Source organism: Tyto alba, unplaced genomic scaffold (assembly GCF_018691265.1).
Source record: "Tyto alba isolate M040663 unplaced genomic scaffold, T.alba_DEE_v4.0 Super-Scaffold_41, whole genome shotgun sequence".
NCBI classification, from domain to species: domain Eukaryota; kingdom Metazoa; phylum Chordata; class Aves; order Strigiformes; family Tytonidae; genus Tyto; species Tyto alba.
Genome location: NW_024881317.1, coordinates 10,714,625 through 10,740,109, shown reverse-complemented (window position 1 = coordinate 10,740,109; position 25,485 = coordinate 10,714,625). Strand labels below are relative to the sequence as shown.

Below are 25,485 nucleotides of genomic sequence, written 5' to 3'. Positions count from 1 at the left end.
TAATAGGTTGTAAAATGTACCATCCCATTGGGAAATGAGATATCATGGGCCTGATGTTTCTGCTACTATATGCATGGAACTCCCATTAACTCCACTGCACTTTGTGCACATGGAAAAATTGTAGGATTGGGCCTTGATGTCTGCTTCTGCACCATTATTGGCAAGAAACTATAGGAAAGAGTTCTGGTTCTGATACCAAGGAAGAAGAAAAGATATGCTGGTTCTGAAGTTAACAGGGAGTGAAGTTGAAGGCACAGGCTTGTCCTAATCTGGTTTTATTTCTTTCTCAAACTGTTTGATACTTGCAAGTTTTACTTTTCTTAACTTTTTGCTAAAAGCTTCACACAAAAGTTTTCAATGTCGATAGCTTTGTAACTGAATTCTTCTTGCCATAGGTTTTATTTCCTATGGCATTTGTGTAATTTACCATTGGTCACTTATTGTCACATGTTTATGTGTCATCAGCCCCAAGCACACTTAACGAAAAACCTAATTTCACTTTGGTCATTTATTTGAACAGAGGCCTTTTACAAGGCTCCCTGTTCACTATCATCAGCTGGCTCAGCTTTGTGACAACCTGCTTCCTTAAGGTTTTTTGCCCTCTTTGAAATCAGCATACATGTTGTTAGTAACCCCCATTGTCAAGGTTGCCTGATACTTCACTTTATAGAAATGATTTTTTGCCAAAATTCAACAGTCGGGTCAGAAACTTTCCATGCCAGGTGCTGAATGTTTTGGGGAAAATTCAGCCAAAACAACTCAGCATATTCCAGGGACAGCAGAGAAAAACATGTTGTTTCCCACTGTCAAAACATTCCTGAAACCTTTTCTTTAGTATGTCTTAACATCCCCCATTGTTGGATTTGATTACGGATCAGGGATTTGAAATTTGGCAGGCAATGGTCTTCTGGTCATGGACAAGTCTTTTGCAATATCTGTGAACATCAACACATATTTTACTACAACCCTTCAAAAAATAAAAAAACCTTTTCCTTCAGGCTCTGTAGAGGCTTCTTGGATGCTAACAGCTGTCATTTCAGAAAACTTTTAAGTGTTCTCTAGCTTATGTGTCCTAACTGCAAACAGATCATGTGTGTGCGGTCTCCTTAGAATAAATTAACATGTTGCTATTCCAGAGCTAAGCTATTAAAAAGTGTCATTGAGGTTGCTCTTGCTTTCTACCTTGCTGCAGTGTAGAATGGGTACCATGGGATGAACTCTATGATGCCTTCTGTCTCACATTCAGGCATTACGGAAGAGATTTTGTGGAGAGCTTCTGACTCTCCCGACCTTCAGACTTGTGACTGGGGGTTATGTAATCACATGAGAAGAGGAAAAGACAAGATAAGACTAGCTGGGCAGAAAAAATTGACATTAGTTCATATGGTGAAGGAAAGACGGATATGGGAAGGTGGGAGGAGGACCTAGGACTGGCTGTACAGATACGTTGGGTCAAGGGAAAAGAGGAAGAGCAAAAGACTGCGATTAGATAAGGAATCTGGAGTGGGAGGAGGAGTCAGAGACACTTGGAGAGGAAGGGGAAAAAATCAACTGTATGTAGAGCCAGGACAAGGAATTGGGACTGATTTGGCAGGAAAACTGTGTGTGTGGAGGGATAGAATGCTGGTACATTAGCATTTCAGTTTGGATAAGAAGCGTGTTTTTTTGAAGCAAATTTCATCATGCTCCTACCACACTGCTCATCAGTTCACACCATGGAGTGGTCTTGGAGAGCATAAACTCGATTTTTTTGGATGAAACTAAACTGGAAGATGTGTCTCAGAAAAGCACTTAACGTGCTCCAACAGCTACTGACTACGCAGTCCATGGGATCAGACTAGAGTTAGTCCAAAGTGAAGCACCTGCAATGTGTATAGCGTGGATGCTGGGTCTTCAGCACCATTTCAGTCTAGTTTGGTTTGTTTACTTGGGTTGGTTTACATAGGTAGTGCAAAGCCTCCTTCTTTACTTTCCTGATCTCTCTTGTCATGGTTTGAGCCCAGAGGGCAACTGAGCACCATGCAGCTATTCACTCACTACCCTCCCAGCACTGGGAAGCAGAAAATGAAACAAAAGGCTCAGGAATTGAGATAAGGGCAGGGAGGGGTGACTTACCCATTATGGTCAAGAGCAAGAGACAGACTCATTAGGGGAAGAAAAAAACCCTATCGTTTTAATACAAACATTAACAAAAACAACACAACGGATCTAGTGGGACAGTGAGAAGAGCCACCACATCCCCAAAACACCTCCCTCAACCCCTCCCTTCTTCCCGGGCTCAGCTCTGCTCCTGATCTCTCTACCTCCTCCCCTCCAGTGGCACAGGGGACAGGGGATGGTCAGTCTGCCGTTTCTTCCTCCTCAGGGCCTGGTTGTGGGGGAACTCCACACATTCTTCTCCTGTTCCATGCAGCTCCCCTCTCATGGGAGAGAGTCCTCCCCAACCTTTCCCTGGTGTGAATCCTTCCCACAGGCTGCAGCCATTCCTATGCTGCTTCAGCTTGAGTCACCCCAATGCGTTGCAGTCCTCCCAGTGCCAAACTATAACAGCAGGGGCCACTTCTCACCTCAGAGTCCTGGTCTTCTTTAGGTGCAGATGCTTGCTCTGGTGTGGGCTCCTCCACAGGCTGCAGGTCGGTCTCTGCTCCACTGTGGACCTCTGTGGTGGCAGGGGGTGGTCCTGCTGTCTCGCCAGGGGATACAGGGGTCTCTGCTCCAGCACACCTCCCCTCCTTCCTCCTTCCACTGACCTCAGTGTTCACATAGGTGTCCTTCTCATAACTTTTCCTTACAAGTCCCCACCCCCTCTCAGATTTGCCTTCTTAGATGCATTCTCACAGAGGCTTAGCCACCATCGCTAATGGTCTTGGCCTTGGCCAGAGGTGGGTCCGATTTGGAGCTGGGGGAGCTTTTGAGGAGCTTCTCACAGGGACTGCCACTGTAGCCCCCTCCCCATCTACCAAAAACTGTGCCACACAAACCCAGCACAGTCTTACTCCGAGAAATTCCTGTGTAAGAACACTGGCTATTTAATTATTTATTTTGCACTGGATTTCCTTGAGATCAATTTTCTTGATGGGCTGCTTACTGTGTGTATTTGTACATTTTTTCCAGTGCCTACAAATTCTAGAAGAGGTGTCCAAAAGTAAAAAGAAGTAAGTGTGTAACTAAAATATCTTGAGGCCACACTGTTTATCTTAAAACCATGTTACCACACCTTAGAAGAACTTACTCACCAATGCAAAGATGTGGCACTCAGATGAAGAGACAGCCTTGAATTGCAAGACCAGTGGACAAAGGGGTAGAGGTACAGAGGAGTGGGAGAACGTGACTGGAGAGGGAAGGACTCAAGGACAGAAAGGATGTGCCCATACAAATTTTGCAATTTTTTTTTTTTTTCAACTTTTATGGTTAGGATATATAACTGCTGCTTTCAGTAGCACATACCTATCTAGTTCAGGTGTCTCTTAAAGAGTATGCTTTGCACAGATTCTTATCATTAGGCAAGTCAGCACATACTGCAGCATCAGTGTCTTCTGAGATTACGCCTAATGTTAGAGTGGCTGAGGGGAGCCACTCCAATAAGGCTTCAGACATTTTCAGCATTTTAGTTCCCTTGTGCTGGTAGTTGTTCCTGGGCTATTGTTCTTTGTATTTTGAGAGCACATAGGCCTTTAATCAGAACTGGAGGACTAGCAGATAAGAGCTGAGCAAATACATGGAAAGAAACAGTTTTTATAGGCCTGAAATAAACCCTCTGCCTTGCTTTAGAAGGAGATGGGGAGAAATCCCAACTGGCCCATATGTGAAACAGTAAATGGGTCCACCATGGCCCACATGGAAAAATAAATAAAACCTGCTGAATTGGACTGAGCTCAGGAATGTGGATCCTTTATTTTGATCCTGGGGATTAGCTCCCAGTCTTACCATAGCAGGGAGTCTGATCTTGCTCTCATTGAAATCCAAAATCTAAATCCATGTTAACACCATAGAAACAGGTTCAAACCTTGCCATCTAAAGTAAAAGCAATCCAGGAGCTTAATCAGCAAGTGCTGTGTGTAGTGTGTGCACACACATTTGCTGAGAGTACCCACGTAAGAGCAGAAAGTCCATTTCAAGCAGGTGCTGGAGAAAGATTGACCCACCATGCCCTCAAGAATCCCTATAGTGGAAGCAGTGTTAGAATAGAGAGACAATACTTCACCGGTTTCTCAGGTTTTAAGGTGAGCTTTGTGACTCTAAAATCAGATTTTACAGTCTAGTGTTTCTGCATGTTCCAGATGATTTTGGCCTTACTTGTTTTCAGCTTTAGACAAAGGTCAGCAATTAACTTTCAAATACACATAAATAGTAGAAGGGGGGCAAGGGAGGGGAAGGTGGAATGTTAGTTGGAAATTCTGATTATAAACTTCAGGGTAGCAGTTTCCCCTTGCATTTTCATATGATTTCAATGCTTTTAACAGTGTGGATCCTACCGATTTAATGGGAGATGTACATCATAACCATTTTTAAATGGGTTTACAGGGCCTTGTGTTCCTTTCCGAATATGAATTATATGATTCAGCTGAGAACGAGAAACCTTTGGAATATATAGTTTTGGAGCCAGACCTGGACAATCGTAACTACTGTTTCATAGGAAGTTAAAGCTGTCCTCAGGAGAAGGTGAAGACCCTTAGGTCAGCTCTGTCCCATTTTCTTCCAATTCCCCATCTTGGTTCAGAATTCCAAAATTCTCACTTCTGTTTTTTCTTATATTTTACTTCATCTCATGGAAGGACTGCACTAGGCCATAATTATCTCAGTCAGGTTACAAGAATCTCCTGCTGTCAGACGCCTTGACAGGTCTGTGGGGCTGCAAAGGTTGAACATTGCTGGGGCGCTGAACTCAGTCAACTCCTCTAATGCAAATAAAATACTTTCTGGTAATATTGTCTCCGCCACAGAGAAACACCAAATTTAGCACCCCCCTGAGACTTTTGGACCATATCAGAGTGTGCTTCGGTGAGGGTGGAATGTCTGTAGTACTGCTAAAGGAATGTGAAGCATCCTGAAAAGGGATCAACAAGGCCTGCCAAGGCGAGTGGAGCTTGCTGTAAGGAGGTGGAGGAAGCACAGCAGAATGACCCTGGTTGTTCTCAAGAGGAGCAGTCCTACACATCTCTGAACATCTGCAAATCTGGGCCTTGTCCGTTCAGCACAGAGTGCCCTTGGTTCCACTTCAAAACAGCAGTTGCATGTGTTCAGCACTGGTCACAATCAGACTCTTATTTTTGAGGTTTTGTCTGTAACTGCGGGTTGGTTGTCAAGACGGGATACAATTCCTGACCAAATAGGGACAGATGGGCCCCTCAAACCTGCTTTCTCTCAAACACTGTAGAGCACATATGAATTCAGTAGTTATTTCCTTACTTTGAAGATATACACATCCACTACCTTCTGGCTATCTTTAGCAACTCGCCTGATGAAAAACCAAGATGCGAAAAGATATTAAGTGGTTCAGTAGTTAATGTTTTTTCCAGGGCTCTTTAACTGTATTATTGTTCTTACTGTAGTATTTTGCACTCTGGTGGAATACCCAAGTATGAAATTAATAAAGATCATATTTTATTACATCCAAAATAAATTGTTATATTTAAATGTCCTTCCTAGAAATTGGCGATATAAAAACTGTAACGTAAGAAGGTGTTTATTTCAGAAAAAATAATTGCAGTATTTGCTTGAAGTATCCTGAACATTTGGCAGGATTTTATACTTATGCTAAGGAGATGTAAACCAGAAGCTGATAATTCAGCATCTAACGTGGAAAGAAACATTCTTCAACTGTTTTTTAGTTAAGACTAAACTCAGTTGTTCTTCATCTCAATATTGTATGAGTAATTCTGGAGCCAGCGTATCACTGACCTTCAACTCACATTACTTTTTGAATTTTCAAAAATGAACTTCCTTTACACCAGCCCCTAGATACAATGTAATGCCATCACTGAACACAGCACCCTCTGCAGGGCGTACCTGCAGTGGGCCCATTTTTGCAGGTCCTGCCCCAAAGAAGGATTTGCAGTTGGACTGTGATGAAAATGGGAGACAGCACATTGGTACTTTATTGCTTAGGCACTTCTCTCATCCTTTTGTGGATATCCCTGTCGTGCACTGTGTGTGCATACCCTTTTCTGAGAGCACTGCTCTTGTTGGCGTGAAAGACTGGTCTATTGATTTGAATGTTAATTCAGTTTGCATGGGCAAATCACAGATTTCCTACATTTGAGATGGAAAGTAATAACTTTCTGCCTTTGTAAAACGCACTGAAGTAAGTGTGTTGTACATTTATATACGAAGAGGCCATTCAGGCAGCCAAAAGCTATTTTGTATTGACATGTCCTATTCAGGGCTGGTTTGGTTTATAGTTAATTTTAAATTGAGGCTCTTAGTGGAAGGAATGATCTTAGATGGTAAGTCAGATGCAGACACTCTGTTATAACATATACATTATAGCTAATATATATTTGCTCTTAACTGGTCTGTAATTGGTTAAGGGTTAATGTTAACTAGATGATTTATTTCCTGTAAGTCCGGCCACTTATTAAAGTTGTGACCTGCAGCAGGAAATGAGGTGTGGGCAAAATGAGACTGAACAGCTGCAGACTTTTGTAAGGGGGAAGTACTACTTAGCAGATTCCTTATGTCAATTCAGTGATTAGGAAATAAAACTAGGACAACAGAGCGTAAATATGTTCCTAATACACTACTGACATTTCAGTTGTTTTTGTTAATAGCAAATAATATTCCAATAGCAAGAAAGATTTACAAGTCCGTTCATAGGTCTTAATAGTTGCATAGCATAGTGAACAAACTCAGTATACTGTACTTAATAAAATAACATATGATTATTTTTAATAGAAAAATTGTGAAATCTGTTAAATATTTTTAGACACATTTGAAGGTTTTCAGTCTAGTTCTGTGATGTGCAAATTCCCTGATGCAAGGTAACTTCTAAAACAGTTCTTTAATTTTCCTAGGGGAAGAAACCGTGATTGCTGTACCACATGGGAGTCGCAGTGTGAGAATTACCCTAAAAGGACCAGCACACCTAGGTATGACTGAGCTGTTTTATCTGTTTATTCATAGGCAGAAGATAAAACCAGAACCTTATATCTGAACTCATCCAAACTTTGGGAATGTGGGTAAGATCATGACATTGATTCCTCTTCCCACCTTTAATATCCAGCCTCAAGAAAAACCTGCAGAAAACTGCAAGTCCACTTAGTAAAAATAAATAGTATACATAATGGTGGTTTCTAGATTTATTCAAACCAATAAATTCTTATATAATATGTCTAAAATATGGTACACTCTTAAACTGCATGCAAACAATTACATCAACATTACTTTCAAATGGTTATGTGTGGGATCAGTAGCGCTTGTGTAACCCACCATCAGATTTCTGTTGAAGAGGCTGAGATAGTGTAAATAATCCAGTTGAAGTCACACTTGGTCAGTGAGCGGTGCTCAAGGAAAAGTTATACAGGTAAAAATAAGGTAAGGTAAACAAAATATATAATATAAACTACACAAGTCTTGTTTCCTTGTAATACTTTTGGACATTATATACCATCTGTGAGAAACAGTTTGCTATTCTGTTAGATATTTGTTTCCTAGTATTTTCTGTAAGGCTGATGGTAGCATCTATGTTAATTTACAGCCTACTTTACATAAAGAACTAATCGTTTCAGTGGTAAGTGGGACTGCCATACCAAGCAGTTAAATAAACCATTAATTTAACATTCTGAGCAATTTTTTATTAGGAAAAGTGGAAGACTTAGTCTGAATCATAGAAATAAAATAGACTTCTACTGCTCTGAGATATGTAGATAGAAGACAGAAATGCTTTTTATCTGAAAATCGTTCATCTGTTTGCTTTGAAGAATATATTGGTATTTTCTTTCAAAGGAAAAATTAAGGTTTCCACTTTAGAGCAGCTCTAGAGTGACAATAACTTCCAGATGTAACACTAATATCAACAATGTACAAAGCTGAACTTACCTTGAAATAAATAATATTCATGTAAAACTGGGAGTCATCCTGACCAGTTCAGGTCAGGATTCTTGATCTTTCTTAAGTAGTTCTGCAGAAGGATGTTGTTGCTTCAGCTTCATATGAACAAAAAGTACTAGATTCAGTGGCTCCTGGGGGATTTCTGGAAAGCTCCTGAGGAATGCAGCAGAAACTCAGTAACTAAGTACAGAGTGCTTCTGGCTTCCTACCCAGGTGGTTCCGTAAAGAAGCTGTGGCTTAGCATTACCATTGTTAGCTGGTTCTCTAGTTGGATGAGAACTGTGAAATGTTCCTTTAACCACTTCCCCCAGCACATCTGTTCACAAATCTGTGAAGATTCAGACATTTGTTACCTAAAATTAAAATGACAGAGGTGAAAAATAAGTGAGAGCTGTTGTGGGGAGAGAGGTGGAAATTGCTTCTGGCTTCGTAGCCAGATCTTCAAGAACTGATGTTCTAGGGGATGTGCTTTGGGACAGTTTGCTTGTCTGCCTTTCTGGCTATATGTATGTTTGTGGGTGTTTGTCACTTAACAGAAAATATCAAGTGATCTTTGGTCTGCAACTTCATTGACTTCTGTGTGGGTGTGCTGGTATAATTAAAGGCAGAATTTAAAAAATAATGGCCTATAATTACAGTCTGCATTTGTCAGAGATATTCTTCCTGATTTGTAAGGAACTGAACTTCCAGGTGGAGCAGGGACTGCCTATTGTAGAATTTTATACTGCCTCCTGTTGCCTGTGTATAGTTACTCTTCAAGTAAAGTCAGCGACCATAGTGAACCCTCGAAGAGTGCTATGGAGTGTCTGGCACTTTTCCCTTTATCTTGTGCTCCTTTGTGCTTCATCCTGGGTTTTATGATCTGCTCTTGTTCCAGAGAAACACAGCTGCTGGATTAATCAAAAATGGAAATGTGGTTGGAGATGTAGCGCTTAACAGATTTTAAACAAATAAATGCTCTGAACATTGTTTTACGATCAGCAGCTTAGTGTTTTAGGAAACACTGCATTTCTGTGTAGCTGGTAAAAACAGTTATTTTGTTTGTGTGTATGGACACTTTAGGACAGGCAACAGATTCATCAGAGAGCAAAGGTGTTACTTTGGGTTTTTTTACAAATAGGTCCCTCTTGTACTTCTGTCTGCTTGGGTTTTATGAATGCTTTGTTGGAAAATAACCAAAAAATGAATTAAAAAATGGTTATGAATAAAATGTTTCATTGTGTTGGTTTTGGTTTTGATTTGGACTATATTATGGCTTTTCTAGCAGTTGTTTTAAGGTCATTAGAATCAAGAGAAAGACTGAAACAGGAAAAGCTGAAGCTAATATTTTTACAAGTGGTTAATGCTAGATAACCGAGTTCATGAACTTAGTGAGGTTAAACTTCATTAAAAAGAACTGAAACTCTTTTTTCCCCTTTTTGTCAATTCCTTCTCTGCTTACAGTGATTTGCATTACCTGACAGTATGTAGCTATGCATCTGTGTACTGTCTTTTGACAGATGCTAAGAGGAAGTCAATCTTGATTGCATTTTGAAAATAACACGTTTTCTTTTGGGCCCCTGAATTGTGCTAGTTACAAATGAATTGTATGGAAAAGAAAGAGCTTTTGGGTTGAAACATGATTTGCTCCTTCTTACACTGGAATCAGGAGTTCTTTCCTGGGAATTCCTCCATGCATCTCTCTACACAGTGAGGTATCTGCAGTGGGTTCCCCATGCCACGCTGCCTTACTCCTGCCTGCTGCTAAGAGTATGAGGCTTTTGTGGTGGGTCTTCCATCCACAGTTGGGCAAGGCATTTTCATGGGGAAAACATTCTTTTTATCAAGGTAAGGGAAGTAACACAAAGACAGACAGTTACTGGTCTTTGCACCAGTGATTATCTTGATAGGCACAGGAACAGGTGGGCACTCAAGGAATTCCATCCTTATGACTCTGCACATCTGGAGTACTAAAGACCCCTCAAGGAAGTGTTTCCCTAATTTAGGATGGGGAAGCTTACTCCTGAAGTCAAGCTTCCCACCCCTCCAGGCTTACAGGACCCAGTGGAACAAATAAATATTTGGTGAATTCTCTTCTAAACCTTACCTATAAGCCAGTTGGTGAAACCTTTGTTCCCAGTTATTACTCTGAAATCAATCAGGTAGTCTTTTTTTGGGAACTTCTCCCTAGTAAGAATTATTACGTTACGTATGCATTACGTATACTAGATGGTTGGTTTCACTCTGTTTTAGAGGCCTGTGATGACAAGCACTAGATACTGCTGAGCAGGAATATATTGTGTCAGTGGTTATCCATTGTGCTATGGAATAGCTCTTCATCTCCCTGTTTGACACACTGCTGGGAAAATCTGAGCAGCTGTTCTAAGTTCCATTGACACGATCTCCAGAGATACAGGCCATCCCTCTGTAGCTGGACCTTGCAAATAAACACATGCTTTGGATTCAAATTTCATGTAGCTCTAACTTAAATATATGTCAGCTCTCAGTGAGTTATGATGTTGCTGGTTGGTGAACAATATTCTTGGTTTGTGCTTAGATAAACATAAAAAATAATTTTTTATTAAGCAAAGTAGCATAAAGACTGTGAAGTAATGCAGCTCAGGTCACCAAATTAACAGTTTTAACATCTTTTTGCAACAGCCAGATGTCTTGCTATGCAATCTTAAAAGCTAGTTTCAAAGGGGTCCTGTAATCCTGAGAATCCTACTGAATTTATGTGGAGTTGGAAATACTTGAGATTTCCTGAATTGACTCCTACTCAACAAAATGACAGAATAACAGGCACCATGCATTAATACTTAGTGTTAAGCAGTGTAAGTTTGGGGTCAAGGCTTGCAGAAGCTTAATTCAAGAATGCTGAGTTCCGGATATTTAAAAGGTTATTTTGTAATGCAATCGGAAAAGGAAGCTTCCATAAAAGTGACCAACAAAAATACGTAGTAATCATCTAAATGCTTGTTGCTTCTTCTGTGATTTCTTTATATCTGTTTGTTCCTTATGGAAATGCATTGGACAATGGGGCACTTTGATTCCCAGAGATTTATTTATTCTCTTTGACAAAGTACATTTGATTCACCACTAGATCTCTACCCTGTAATCAACATAGAGTCATTTCCTAAAAGCATGTCCTTCCTTCCAGCCATGTATGTGATCTTTGTTATACCTATGAGCACAGCTGAGCCTAATGCTTAGAAACTTGGGATAATGTTTGTACTTTTCATGGAAGTTAATTTCTTCTAGAATTTCTTTGCTCTCTTTTTATTGGGGATGCTCCAGAATGCATTTGTATTTTAAAAGATATTAAGGAAGAAAACAGTAATGATAGACTGGAGCATTCAGAGTATGTTTTCAGTGCAGATAGAAACAGATACTCTTAATCTAAATTTTCTCGCCTGAATTAGGTAACTGTTTAAAGTACCAAAAAAGTCAAGGTAGCTGGAGAAAGAGTGTAGTTAAAGCTCATCAAAAGGTTCCTTTTAGCTAGCCTTGAGCTCATCTGAGATTCATGCCTTTTTCATGCAGTGTTCTGATAGATTGTAACCAGACCAGTGTATTTCAAGTCCTGCATCTTGCTGTGCCTCTACACTCTATTATGCAGAGCCAAGAATTCAACCTTCATTAATAATATCTTCCTTTAGCTTTGTCCACTTATACTTCAGTCAGTTTGCTAGAAGTGACTCAATCCTAAAATGCTCCATCTGTCCTCTGGAGGTTGTGGGCTGTTTAATCTGTTTCCAAGGAGCACGGAACAGCTCAAAAAGGGTTATCATCACCACCTGTTCTGAGAAAGGGACATCCCTCTGGCAGTGCTGCAGCTCCTCACCTCCAGGCCGGGCCTTTTGCTCACATGGGAAATACTCGAAGTTGAGTTAATGACCTCTGGAATGGGTAGAGTGATACAGGTATTGAGGTGAGTGTTTGGTGAGTTTGACACCATTCAGACTTCTCTGGAGACTGCTAAAATTGCTGGGTTTTTGAGTTGCATGGAAGTAGGAGTTATTTTTCTGTGTAATAATTCTATCTGTTTTGAATTTCTTTCAGCTTGTCCTGCTGAATCTATTGCTTTATAATTATATGGAGCACTTGGTATAGGAAGCTGTCTCAGAAATGCCTCTGGTATGAGAGAATAGTGTGTTCATGCAGATATTCTTGTGCTGACATGTCATGCAATTATATATCAGCCTATAATCTGAAGCAGCTAATATTCTCACAGATATTTTGTGGGGCTTTTTAATGCACATAAATGACTGTTAGTTGCAAGGCACAGTTGTAAACATTACTTCCTGACTTCCTTGAAAATAAAAAATATCCTGTTTAAGTTTACTAATTGCATGTTTCTCAAATTTACTAATTGCATGTTTCTCCTTTAGTTATAGAGTCAAAGACGCTACAAGGAGACAAGGGAGAGCACAGCTTCAATGCTCCTGGAACATTTGTCATAGAAAATACAACTGTTGAATTTCAGAAGAGTACAGACAGGGAAATCATAAAGATCCAGGGACCTCTTGGAGCAGATTTCATTGTCAAGGTGGGATGTGTGTATGTACAAATCTACAAAGATATTGCAAGTATGTACAACAGAGTAGGTACAACAGAGTCTTTTAGCTAGCAGATAAGAAATCCTAATTAAAGTCCAGAGATAATTTATATTAAGTATATCTAAACAAATTAAAACGTTATGAGGTTAAAGTCTTTGCTGTGTTGGAAAGTACCACAGAATCTTTAATGGTAAAAATGTCCATGACTTTTGTTTTAAATAATATTGAAAGATTAACAGCATGATCCCATGTAGTGGATTGGTGTTAATCCAATTGAAGACTGCCACCTACTGAACCTGAGCATTGCTTCCAGCAGCACCTCAGAATCTCCCTTAGACATTGATAATTCAGCTACTGACTGTCTCTAATCCTTTTAAATTTCTCTCCTGTGCAGACCACATACCAATGGCTTGCATCATACATGCAGATATTTATATGTAGAACATATCAATATTTGACTGCCAAAGGAAGCTGGTCATGCAGCTTTCCATTGGAAAAGACAGGTGTTTCAGTATTACCACACCACTTGGCTGTATCTGTCATGTTGTAGAAATAGACTTTCAGTAGTGTTTATTTTGCATCTCCAATATCACATGTGCAGTTAGACTTGCCTGAATATGAACCAGTGTGCTCAGATCAATGATAGACTTCCCTCTCCAGCAAATTTTAAAAATTTTGCTAATGAAGAGAGAAAACGGAATACAGTTAGGAACTTTGCCAAGGACAGATAATCAAATAGTCACATTAGTACCTTGAATAATTTGAAAAACAAAACAATGTACAGGCGTTTGACTATTGGAAACTTTGTTACTGCAGACTTGCTAGAGGTTTTATGCCTGTTATCATATATGAGTTATGTTTTGAAATGACACACAGTGGAGTATAGTATATACATGTATTGTAATGGAAATTTCTCCAGACCAGGTACTCTGGATCCAAAGAGAGTGTGGTTCAGTTCTTTTTCTATCAACCCATCAGTCATCAGTGGAGACAAACAGAGTTCTTCCCCTGCACAGTGACATGTGGAGGAGGTAAGTAATGGCAATTCTTCAGGACTGTTTACAGCTGAAGATTAAAAGTTGATGATATACAACATTTGTTCTGCATTTTTATTGATCAAATGTTTGTCTTTCTTTGCACACTGATGGTTCTTCAGAAAAATAAATGACAGAGTAGCAGGTGAGTCGGTTGGTTACATTAGTATGAGCACAGGTTTTTTTATACTTTATGTTACTGGAAGTCCTGTTCTTCCATAAGGAATCATCATTTGAGTAAGAACTTTGACTAAGAAATAAAGATACTACATTCAAACTGGAAAATGACAATTCATAAAGGATATTTTGGGAAAATAAGCAAAGAAATACAAAGAGATTTTTAAATAAGGATAATAAATAGATCTGGCCACAGTAGTAGACATGAGGGGGAGTTTTAGAACACGTAGTTTAGAATTTAGTTACACAGAAAGAAGAATAAGTAAATGGAATTTAAAGAACAGATACTAGCAATACCTTTGGCTGTCTGATCTGAGACACTTAGTCCTGATGGTAGCTAGAGCAGCAGGTAGTGTGCCTTAGCGTCTACTCCTAGTGTAAACACTACAGCTTATACAATAGCTAGACGAAGTGCAGCTCCCCTCTGCTACTGCTCATCCAGCCCAGCCCACTGCTTGTCATGTCTGGTTCTGCAAAAAGCGTGACCTCATGGAAGGAGGAGTGTTTGACTTTGTAGACAGCAATTTCAGTTCAGCTAGCATTACCCGGGTCACCTGAAAAAACAGACTAGGATACTAGTGATACTGATGTAGTGATTTTCTTGGAGAGTACAAATATGATTTAAATAGTTACTTGGGACATGAATAAAAAGAGTGAAAGATGTTTAAAGCACAAACAGAGTCTGGGGATCTTTTGATGGACCTCATTTTAATCTGAAATGCAGACAATATGTGCGTATAATATGTAGTCCCACAGGAAACTACTGTATCTTATAAGATACTTGGCCTCATGAAGTGTGATTCTTGCTGAAACTGTGAGAGGCAATACATATTCTCTGATGATTCTGTCACACTGTGTTTATGAATTTTTCCCTTACCTGTCTGACAAGGGAAGAAGTGTAAAGCACCACAGTTATTTCTGAGGACTGCATGTAAACATTGGATAACTCAAGGGACATATTTACCTTCAAAGTTATTGGCTCAAATCCAGCCTTATTCAGACTGGTGTTACGGTTTGAAAATTATAGCAACACGTCAATCTCTTTGAAATTAGCCAGGGTTTTTAATGCCCTGCTTTGTAGCTGCATGTCTATAATATGAAACCAGTACCTTTATCATCGGGGCTTGACGCTCTTGATGGCAGTCCCAAGAGAGGCCAGTGGCTGAAGAAGTTCAGAAACTAAGCTGCTGCTTACCCATGAATGTAGTAGTGTTAAGAATGGCGTATTACTGAGGCGTGCAGGGAAGTTATACTGCAGCTGCCTGGCTTTAACCTGTTATCTTAAAGCAGATTTAGTATCCACATTGTCTGTTTGGCATCTTTTATTGGCAGTAAAAGAAAAAGTTCCTCACAACAGTGACTTGGAATCAGTGTACCACCATTCCTCATTTGGATGCTTCTTTCTACATTTAATTCTGTAATCTCCATGTGTGGGAAGGGGGAGCATGATGGGCATCTCAGAAAGCACAGTCAACCTTGAATGAACAAGAACGTTTAAAAATTGTGTTTATCTTGTTTGCAAGTGGCATATCTTCTGGGTCTTTTCAGTACTCAGAAGAACTGGAGCACATGTGCTTTGAGCACTGGAGCTGCTTAGTTCTTCTTTATGGTTATCACTCTCATATATGATGATGCTTTGAATCAGCCAAGAGACACAAAAGTGAAGCCATTGATACATGATACTTAGCATTTTCAGTCGACACTGGAACTTGTGTTGTTAGTTTATTGACTCTGGATTTTAATTCTTGTGGTTTCAAACGTTTTTTTCTTTGCACATACCAGAACATCCTCCTCCTCTCCTCAGTTTAAGTCAAAGTCAGCTCTTTTGAATGAGTCTTTTTTTCTTAGCCAAGAAAGCAACCTAGTGGTTTATAAAACTCAGATCCCTTCTTGTAACCAGTCTCCACACAGATTTTTTTTTTTTTTTTTGGTATTTTTTTTCCAACCAAGTAGTTACTTTTTCTTTTCTTGGCTCTTCAACTAGGAATGTTCTTGAAACTGTTTCTTGGTTTTCTACAGTTCAACTTAGCAATGTTTTTTGGATCTCATCTTCAATTCTTCTAGCTTTCTGTTTTAAGTATTTTTTTTTTTTTTTTTTTTTAGCATGCATGACTGTGTAATATAGCTCCCTAATGTATATGGTAACTCCTTCTTGGGGGAGGACAGTTATAAATTATGGAATATGTAGTAGAACCATATGACTTTGTAAGGTTGCCTCTGTGACAGGTGAGCTGCTCCCCAGTACATGTATTCCTGCATCATTTAAACATATGTATGCTTTTACTCTTTTACTTAGAATATTATTAGAATAATGTGCCAGAGTCTCATTTGTTGTTAAGATAGGTTAACATAATTGTTATGCTGAATTGCCTTAAATGAAGATCTGGTTCTGCATGTTCCTGTGCAGTGTTTCCCTGTTTAAAAGCAACCCAGAGAAGAGTGACACGGGAAATTAATTCAATGGGCAGCCCATTATTTTTGGGGCTGGAATAAGGATGCTTTAATTTATTTCCATTACTAAAATTTAACTTTGCTTCTGCATTAGGTTATCAGCTTAATTCAGCTGAATGTGTGGATATTCGTCTGAGGCGTGTTGTTCCTGACCACTATTGTCATTACTATCCAGAAAATAAGAAACCAAAGCCCAAGCTAAAAGAATGCAACATGGATCCCTGCCCTTCTAGGTTTGTAGGACAAATGAATTTCAGTGTGTGGTATAGTCAATTACTAAGGAACAAGCAATTATATTTACTTTATTTCAATTCTTTTCATCTTTAAGGCTACTAACCTTGGTTGATTGTGGCATGCATTAAAGGCTGAGGTCTGACACTACTGCCAATAGATTTGTGGCACTTCTTCAGCATTTCAGAATAGGAGACTTGGCTTTATACAGAGATACTGTAAATACCAATTTGTCTGTTCAGGGGCTAATTCTACTTTATGTCTTTTGCTGAGTGGTACAGCACAAGGATTTTGTGAGGTTGCGTGAGGAGGACAGGTTGTTTGCCTGCTTTTGGATTTATTGATTTTGCCATTCAGGATTTCTCATTAGACAGACAGTAGCTCCAGTTCTCAGCGTACAAGTTTTGCACATGGTTTAACTTGGTTTATTCATCTGCCTACCGTAAAAGTTTCATTCTTCATTTGTACTGTGGAGTGGACAATTATTAAAGTCGGGTGGCTTTGTTTGGTTTTTTACACTAAGAATGAAAAAAAAAAAAAGAAAAAATAATTCAAAGTAAATATACTTGTGGTACAAATACCACAGAATATTATTGCCAAATTATAAAAGCTATAGTATACATAAATCATATTGAATTGCAGTACAGTATTTCAAACTAACTCTTGGATTGTCTGGTGAGGTTTCCTGGCTGTGCTAAAGAATCTTAAAATAACATCACAGTATCAGGTCCCAGAACCTCACATTAATATGCCAGCTGGCTGAACTAGAGTTATATGCAAGAAGAAAAGGAAACACTCTCAATGGATTTCATTTCCTATAGCTAAACTGTCCATTTCCTTTCGTTCCTGTTGAACATAATTGTTGATAGTGACCTCTAACAGTTATAGATGTGCAGACTTGACATTTTTTTTTCCTGGAGAGTTGATCACTATATGGAGTGGTAAGACTTTGGTAATGCTTAATGGCAATAGGTGCCAAATGTTGTGAAGCTAGAATGGGAAAATTAGGGAAAGAAAGGACATAATTATCTTTGCCCTTGCAAATTTAGCTTATACAGACAGAAAAAGGGAAGTACTACTGAATATAATCCCATATTTCTTAGTATTGGAAGTAAGGCTTTATACCTGCTTTATGCTGAAGAGTTCAATCAAATAAACAGCTCTAGAAGGGTCCTAAGCACCACTCAAGTCCTCTGTAGGATTAATCCTATGATGCATTTATTTCACTGCCACTCATGTTTCTCAGTGGTCTTTGTTACAGATACAAGTGTGTAACTATTTTTGTTATTAATAAAGCAGCACAGACCTAAAGGATCACTGGTAATAAATTTCTCTGTCAAAGGCTTGCTCATTTAATTTTTTTTTGATGGTATAAAGTGGAGAAACTATATGCTGAGTAAATCTCCATCGGTGCAGAAGAGGTAAGATTATATACATCATTGTTTGCCACAAGGGTAATATGTAATGAACGTAAGATTTCCACATTTCATGTTGGGAATTGCTTACTTTAAGCATGATCATGTAAAAGTATGTACCTGATATAAATACTTGGATACAGAAAATAATGATGCAATATTTATTTTGTTGACAGTGATGGATTTAAAGAAATCATGCCCTATGATCACTTCCAGCCACTTCCTCGGTATGTATAATCAGGATAGCCAATGTGTCAGCATTAGCACAATTTTCTCTGCAAATATACTATTTGAGTACTAAGATCACGGAACATCATCTGATTTTTTTTCTGAACAGGAGAGCAAGTTTATAACAACCCTGTAAACACTTTTGAAGCTTGTGATTTATTTCAGTGTGATCTGGATGATTAGCTTAACAGTAAGATGTTAATATTCTCTTCTTGAAAATATCAGTGTGGAAGACTTTAGAAGAAAGAGTTGTCCCCCTAAGCCTTCTCTTGCTATAGTGCTGAGAAAAGCATCTCCTTTAAAATGAATGTATGAATTCTTGTCTTGAAAGTTTTTTATTTTGAAGATGTATGCAATTAATATATTCTTTTATAGAACAGGTCTCCCTATGTTACATAACTAGAAATTAATTTGCCCTTGAGAGGTCTCTTTTTTGTGCTCTTCTTTAGGTCTATACTCTACTTACTGACATCAAGGCTGACATATTACTTTAAAGATACTGAGTTGCCGAAATACCTGTTGGCTAAAATTAAGTCATCAGAGCACAGTTTGTTGCCTTTTTTTTTTTTTCCTTTTTCCCACTGAATCAATCACAATAATGTAAAACTTCTCTAGATGTTTTGTAAACATCTCTTAAATGTTTTGTAAAGAATGTTAGGACTAAAAAGCATTGAGCCAGATGCAGTTAAATGCATATTTATCTGAGTTGAACTTCTGCTTTATTGTGTCATGAAATGAATAATGTGTATTTTTCTAAAGAAGTAAAGATATGAAGTAATAAGAATGAAATCATAGACTTGCACGGCTCAGTGGAGCTACTGATTACAGCTGATATAAATGTCATAGTTTATTTCTGTAGCAATTTACGCTTGTTGTGGATCTGCTGTCCTGTGATGTACTTTGGCTTTCATACATAGATTGAGATTATTTTTTTTTTCTCTACAGCTTTATCCTGTAAAGTTCTATAATTATATTCTGTGTCTCTCCCCTTCCATTTTTTCTGCCAATTCCTTTGTACTTCAGATGTACTCTGGAAATCAGCACAATTTATTTACATGAGTATTTCATCTTCTGAACTGCTCAGGACTTGGAGACCAGTTGGAAGAGAAATTTAATCCCCCTTTCTGTGCTTTACTGTGCTCAGCACGTTTACATGACACTGTAGTGAGATAGATTATGTCTGCGATAAAGCTGTGGGCAGGTTCTCTCATTTCAAACACTGAGAACTACAGACAAAGGCCCACCTCGTTTCAACACCTCAGTTGTGTCCTGTCAGAAGGTATCATGGTCTTCCTGGGCGATACTCAGAAGTAAGAAGTGTAAAAGCAGAGGGCCAAGCAGGGCTCAGCATTGGTGCCGGCAGGAAGGAGAGAGAGGAAACAGGCTATGTCCCACTGGGAGGGTGCATAAAGAAATACACCAAAGATGTAAAAGCACCTTTTCTGCTGGAATTTCTGAAAGAAAACAGCAGCTGAAACAGCCAGTTCATATACCTGCATCATGAGGTGGATCTGGTCCAGCATGGATGCAAGTCTCGCCTCAGTGCAGCTCGATGTATTTTCTCTGTGCTGTTGCCTGTCAAGTAACTGCAGTGCTGCTACTGCTGAACTGTACTGTCTGTGCTGGTTCTGATGGGGCTTCGTCCACCTTCTCTTTTTGCTTTTTAATTTCTTACATGCTAACCCAAGACTGTTCTTGCAAAGCAGGCAGAAAACCAAAGTACTGTAGATAGGCTTGAGCAAAGCTGTACAGACTCCTTCACCTTGACCAGCAGTCATACATCACACCTCCTACATAACACGAGGGCCATGTGGAGGGCTGCTTTGCAGTCCTGTGGCATTTGCCACTACTTTCCCATTCACACGAGGAAGTTGTGGGAAAGTCATGGTGTGCACCGCAAGATCTTGAAAGAGTTCTCCTGTGGCTAGAGTTGTAAATGCCCCACTGAAATATTTTTACAGATGGAGAATTCTTTTGAAATAAATAGAAAAATTTCCCAGGATGAAAATTTTCTTTTAAAGCTTTTGGAATGCCTCCATTTATTTCAGACTTGTTGGACTGTTGAGGATCCCTTGACAGCTGTGGGTTCTGGAAAGTATCTCCTTGACTGCTTGCCCAAGACCCCCCTTTTCCCCAGTAGCTATGGACCTCACTCCATCTTGAAAATGCTTATGGGAGTATGGGATCTGGAGTGTGTTCGAAACTGATGAGATAAAGAAAAACAACTATAAAACTTCATGCTATAAACACTTGCGAGGCTAGTATTACATATAGCACAGTGAGCCTTACATATATAAATCCATGAGCTGCTAATTCATTGAACAGTTAATTGCTCTTTAGTTCCTGACTTTCTTTAAAGAAAGTGAGTTAACGCTGGCCATTTATTTAAGTCAAAGAAAAGTGTAACTGTTGCTCTTCAGATAGATCTTGTACTTGTGATATGATATCAGTATCTGGACATACAGCTTTATTTGGAATGCTTTTGAGTATATGCACTCTATGGGTAATGTTCCATAGCTTGCTGTATATTTCATACTCATTCTTCTGTTGAGCTTAAGCATGATTAATATGTTTTTGTAGGCACTTTAATGAATTGCTTAAAATAGGAAGTGTCCTTAATTTACCTGCTGTATCATAGAAAATAGGTACTAATTAATTAAATTTACCTTTGATTTATAGGCCTTTGCCTCATTTACTCTAAGTTTATGGCTTCCTTTATGATACGTAAGTTACTCTTGATGAATTGATTTTGGTGGGATATTGTAGCACTTGCTGAGTCCATTGTTCATAATGGATATAATATTTTTCATGATCCTTTCTGATCCTCTGCAGTTATAATAAGAGTAAGTTTTAAACTAACAAGACATTGATGAACCATGAGATGTGCTACAGGACTCAATCATTTCCCAGGGCTTACCTTTGGTTTGGGTAGGTTGTAGAAAGCAAGCAAGAGATAGGAGGTGAAGGGTGAGGAAAAATTGCGTGGGGGTCAGTGGAACCTATACATAAATGCTATGATAAAAGCTTGTTATCTCTAAACATGATGGGAGCAGGATGTTATTGAAGTTAGGTTTTGTTGAGAAGTAATTGCTTAAATGTACATTCATGCTAAGTCCAAGAGATAAATGAAGTGGTTTGTGACTTAAAAACCGCCATGTAATTCTCACTTCAGATGGTGCAGCAATTTCCATCTTTATTGTAGTTAGGTCTAAGACTTGGATAGATGTCCATTTTGAAGACATTCCCTTCCAGAAGGTTGTTTATCATCCCTCTGTTGGAGGCTACTACCCCACAGTCCTGCTGGTTCACAGGGATGTGTGTGTTTTCCTTAAATCACTGCATCGCCCTGCTTCAGGAGAAATCAGCTTGGTTAGCTGAAGCAGCTGAGATGGATAAGCAGCTGCATTTTGCTTGAAGCACGTTGGAAAGTGTGAATACAAAGTCATTCAACAGCATTTTAATGAGGGTGGAAAACTCTTGCAGAACTGCAGTGATGACCAGCCAAATGGTACCTGTCACAATTTAATTTGTTCACAGTTCTTATGGATGAAGACAGTTTGAAACGAAATGGCTGGGCTTACTCAAAGCAAGCATTAGAGTTTCCATAAAAATGCTTTCCTGAACAGATTTCTTAAGGGTAGTCCGCATGATGTGGGCAGTGATGAGCAACTGTGGGTAATAACACCCTCGGTCAGCCAAGCCAGATCTGTCTTTGTCTTTGGGCTTCATATAATCTCAAGTACAGATGTTTCTCAGTCTCTGACAGTGGTAATAAGAGCATATGTGACTATATAAATAAACTATGAAAAATATTCTGTTTAGATGTTGTAGCCTATTTGCAAGTAAAATCATTCCACTAATTGATCTCAGTGTATTTAGGGTCTTTAATTTATGCATGAGAATAAGATTTTCAGTTATTTTGGGACATGTACTTAAATTTATTGCTCTATTTTTCTTCTCATTTTGCACATGAATTTAAGCCTGGAATAATGCAAAGTAGCTCTGTAATTCAATGTGTTTATATTCAGTGTGGTAAGAATCCAGCAACCAAACTGTCAGTGGATTTTAATGACACTAAGGTTGGATTCAGTATTTTGCACTTTTAATAGAGGTTAATAGAATAAAAAATAGCCTTATTTTTAATATATGTGAGTTCTTCTTCCAGATGGGAACATAACCCTTGGACTGCATGTTCAGTTTCCTGTGGAGGTGGCATTCAGAGGAGAAGTTTTGTGTGTGTAGAGGAGACCATTCATGGAGAGATACTACAAGTGGAAGAATGGAAATGCATGTACGCCCCTAAGCCCAAAGTCATTCAAACCTGCAATCTGTTTGACTGTCCTAAATGGGTGGCAATGGAATGGTCTCAAGTAAGTTGAAAATTAATTTGGACCTTTGTTTTTGTTTTCTAAAGAAAGACTCTAGTCTTGTGTTGCCATGTATTTGTGAGCACAGGACTATTAGAAAAATACAGCCCTGCAAGCGTAATTCATAGTACTTCCTAGGAGAAGTTTGTGCTAAGTAATTTGGCCTGATAATCAAAATGTTAACATGTCTGTATGGAGAAAAATTCATATAGAATTATTTATGCCTGTTGAATTTCTGCTTTACACAGAGGAGAAATTAGAACCAGAGGTCAGGCCCCTTTGCAATCAGGTCGTTTGTCTCAGTTCTTGATAAATGTAATATTTCACTGCATATAATAGCTAAAGGCATGTATGTCTAGGGGCTGACATGTCTGCAAGGGTGATTTTCCAGCATTCTTACTTTTCATTATAGTAACAAGAACATAAAGCCAACTTATCTTGGCTGTAGTTATCCAATACAGTCAGATAGCTCAATCCTTCTATAATTCCTTAGTTCATCCAAATGACATCACTGACATATAGTGAAGAAACTGTTCTTGCAGCACGTCTGACCCAGCTTTACCTGAAAATGACCACTGTGAGAAAGCGTATTCTCAGTGCACAGCCACCTCTGTTTCAGACTCTTGCCAATCAGATAAGCTTTACAGAACCCCGAGAAATCACTTGCATTCCCAAAACTTAGACATTTTTTTCCAGCATCACCCTTTTCTTTATTCACCTAGTAATGCAGGGACAAATTCATATGCCCCTGATACTTGATTGATTGTGGAAAAACTTTAGTGAACACATCATCAGTACTTCTAACTTGTTTTTTTAACAGTATTTGTAAATGTAATAAAAAAGAAGCAGCATGAGATGGTTACCTTGTCTCCTGCAGTGCACGGTGACCTGTGGCCGAGGCTTGCGTTACCGAGTAGTGCTGTGCATTGACCACCATGGGCAGCATGTCGGTGGCTGCAATCCACAACTTAAACTTCACATAAAAGAAGAGTGCATCGTGCCAATACCATGTTACAAGCCAAAAGGTAACTGGAATTTTGTCTGGATCTGTTATTGTTTTATGTTTTTTTTAAGAGAATTAAAAGCCCCTGGTAACCTTTTTCAGAAATGCCAGAAGCTGGAATTTACTAGGACTTATTTCAGTCTTGGCAGAAACAACCATTTTAATTATTAGTGCTAGGAAAAGTGCCTTGCTGATATTTTTTACTGATAATGTGACCAGACTGTCATGAGGTGAACATGCTAACTAAATCTATACAGCCTGGTCAGATTGGGAAAACCAGAATTAATGAGTTCGATGTGGGGAGGAGGAGTTGTTCAGTAATACTTGAAATGGGAATGATACTCTATATGTATCACCTGGGATCTTGTTTGTTTTCATCTCATTAAATGTGTCAACATTCTCAGTGGGCCTCATCAGTTCATTAAGTTACAAACTGGTTTCCTTCTCTCTGGTCCATTTCAGCATATTTAAAAGGTCTGTAAAAATGATGTAAATTGACAAATATTCTCTAAAAGAACTGGTAAGGCATAAAACAGTACGTGGGAGGGTGAAAAGAAAAAACAGATATGAAGGGGGAAACTAGTATATATTGTCTCTTGCTCATGTCTGTCCCTCTGAGCCCAGAAAAATTTAGTGGGTGCTGCTCCCATTATTTCAGTTTTTATTTGAAAGGCCGTATTTCAGACCTTCACGACTCACCATAAAGATTTACAGAGAAGAAGTGAAAGCTATCTATAGACACCCCGATGTTTCTCGTCAGGATGTTTTCAAACTCTAGAGAATTCTTCAAGCAGAAAGCTATTCAGGGTTAAACCATGAAGTTGAAACTAGTGCAGAAATTATAAGAACCTTCTTCTGGGGTTTTACTTAAGTTTGGAGGCACATATCCTCATTTGGCTTACAGTACTCTCAGGAAAAAGCATCACAGAAGTGTAGGATACATAGACAGATAAAAGAAGCTAGTGTTGTTTTTAAAATTTATTTCCAATTTTGGGAAAGCTGGCTAACTCATAAAAAAAGAAAAGCATTTTCTGTGAGAATTTTCTAATGAAGCCGGTCTATCTGGAGAGCAATGTACATTTGCTATACTCTGACTTCTTTTTCAGCTATAAACCTCAGTTATGATGATGATCTATTACACTGAGATATAAACTGCAATCTACTAGAAACTGCCTGCATCTGGGGAAGATGTGGGAAGGAAGTAAAAGGTTAAACAGGAATGGAAATTGGGTTACTTGTACCCTCTCAGTAAAAAGGAGTGTCAAAATGGATCTCAAACATCATGAAGGAATTTTCTAGTATGTTATGTTTTACTATCTAGCATATCTTTATTCAAAAACATTAGAGTGATAGGCTATGTAAAGTATGAAGTGCTAGGATGAATAATGCTAACATGGAGATGTTAACATAGAGATGTATTGCTTTGATTTTGGAGGAATTACTGAATGTTGTTTTTTTTCTCTCTACCAGAAAAAAATCCTGTGGAAGCAAAATTGCCATGGTTTAAACAGGCACATGAAATGGAAGAGACCAGAACAGTCTCAGAGGAGCCAACGTAAGTACATTGTCTTCTACAATGAAGAAACATTTCCAGCATATTTTGCAGATCATCTGGAATGACTGTTGCTATGCAATTTGCTTTGACAGTTGGCCCTCCTTGGGAGATGAGTTGTGTTGTGAGCTGTTCCTAATTTTACATCTCAGTAGCTTTGCTTCTGGAGCTCCTGTTCTGGATGACACAGATCTACTGTGTTACAGTGTCCCTGTATCATTCAAGTAATGCAAAAAGATCTTAGTTTAACCTAATTAAGCCCTAATTAATCCATGTGGAAGCATTTCAGCATATGTAAATTAAATAAATTCAGTTTTATTTCATTAATTTCTGTTACCTCAAGAATGTAGTGGTTGTATTAAAAATTAAGACGTACTTTGTAGGGTTGCCAGGATTTCCTTGGGGGGTGAGACCAATGCATAAAGAAAGTGAGAAAAACC

At 38.8% G+C, this 25,485-nt stretch overlaps 1 protein-coding gene across 1 annotated transcript in view; it reads left to right on the top strand.

The window, feature by feature from the left end:
* ADAMTSL3 (ADAMTS like 3) overlaps window positions 1-25,485 on the top strand; it is a 188,784-nt gene that overhangs the window by 112,642 nt on the left and 50,657 nt on the right. The window contains exons 8-15 of the mRNA XM_032982930.2: window positions 7,014-7,088; window positions 12,420-12,577; window positions 13,507-13,618; window positions 16,344-16,482; window positions 18,072-18,122; window positions 22,289-22,493; window positions 23,368-23,515; window positions 24,964-25,048. Of these exons, the coding sequence (XP_032838821.2) occupies window positions 7,014-7,088; window positions 12,420-12,577; window positions 13,507-13,618; window positions 16,344-16,482; window positions 18,072-18,122; window positions 22,289-22,493; window positions 23,368-23,515; window positions 24,964-25,048 (973 nt within the window). The remainder of the gene's footprint in view (window positions 1-7,013; window positions 7,089-12,419; window positions 12,578-13,506; window positions 13,619-16,343; window positions 16,483-18,071; window positions 18,123-22,288; window positions 22,494-23,367; window positions 23,516-24,963; window positions 25,049-25,485) is intronic.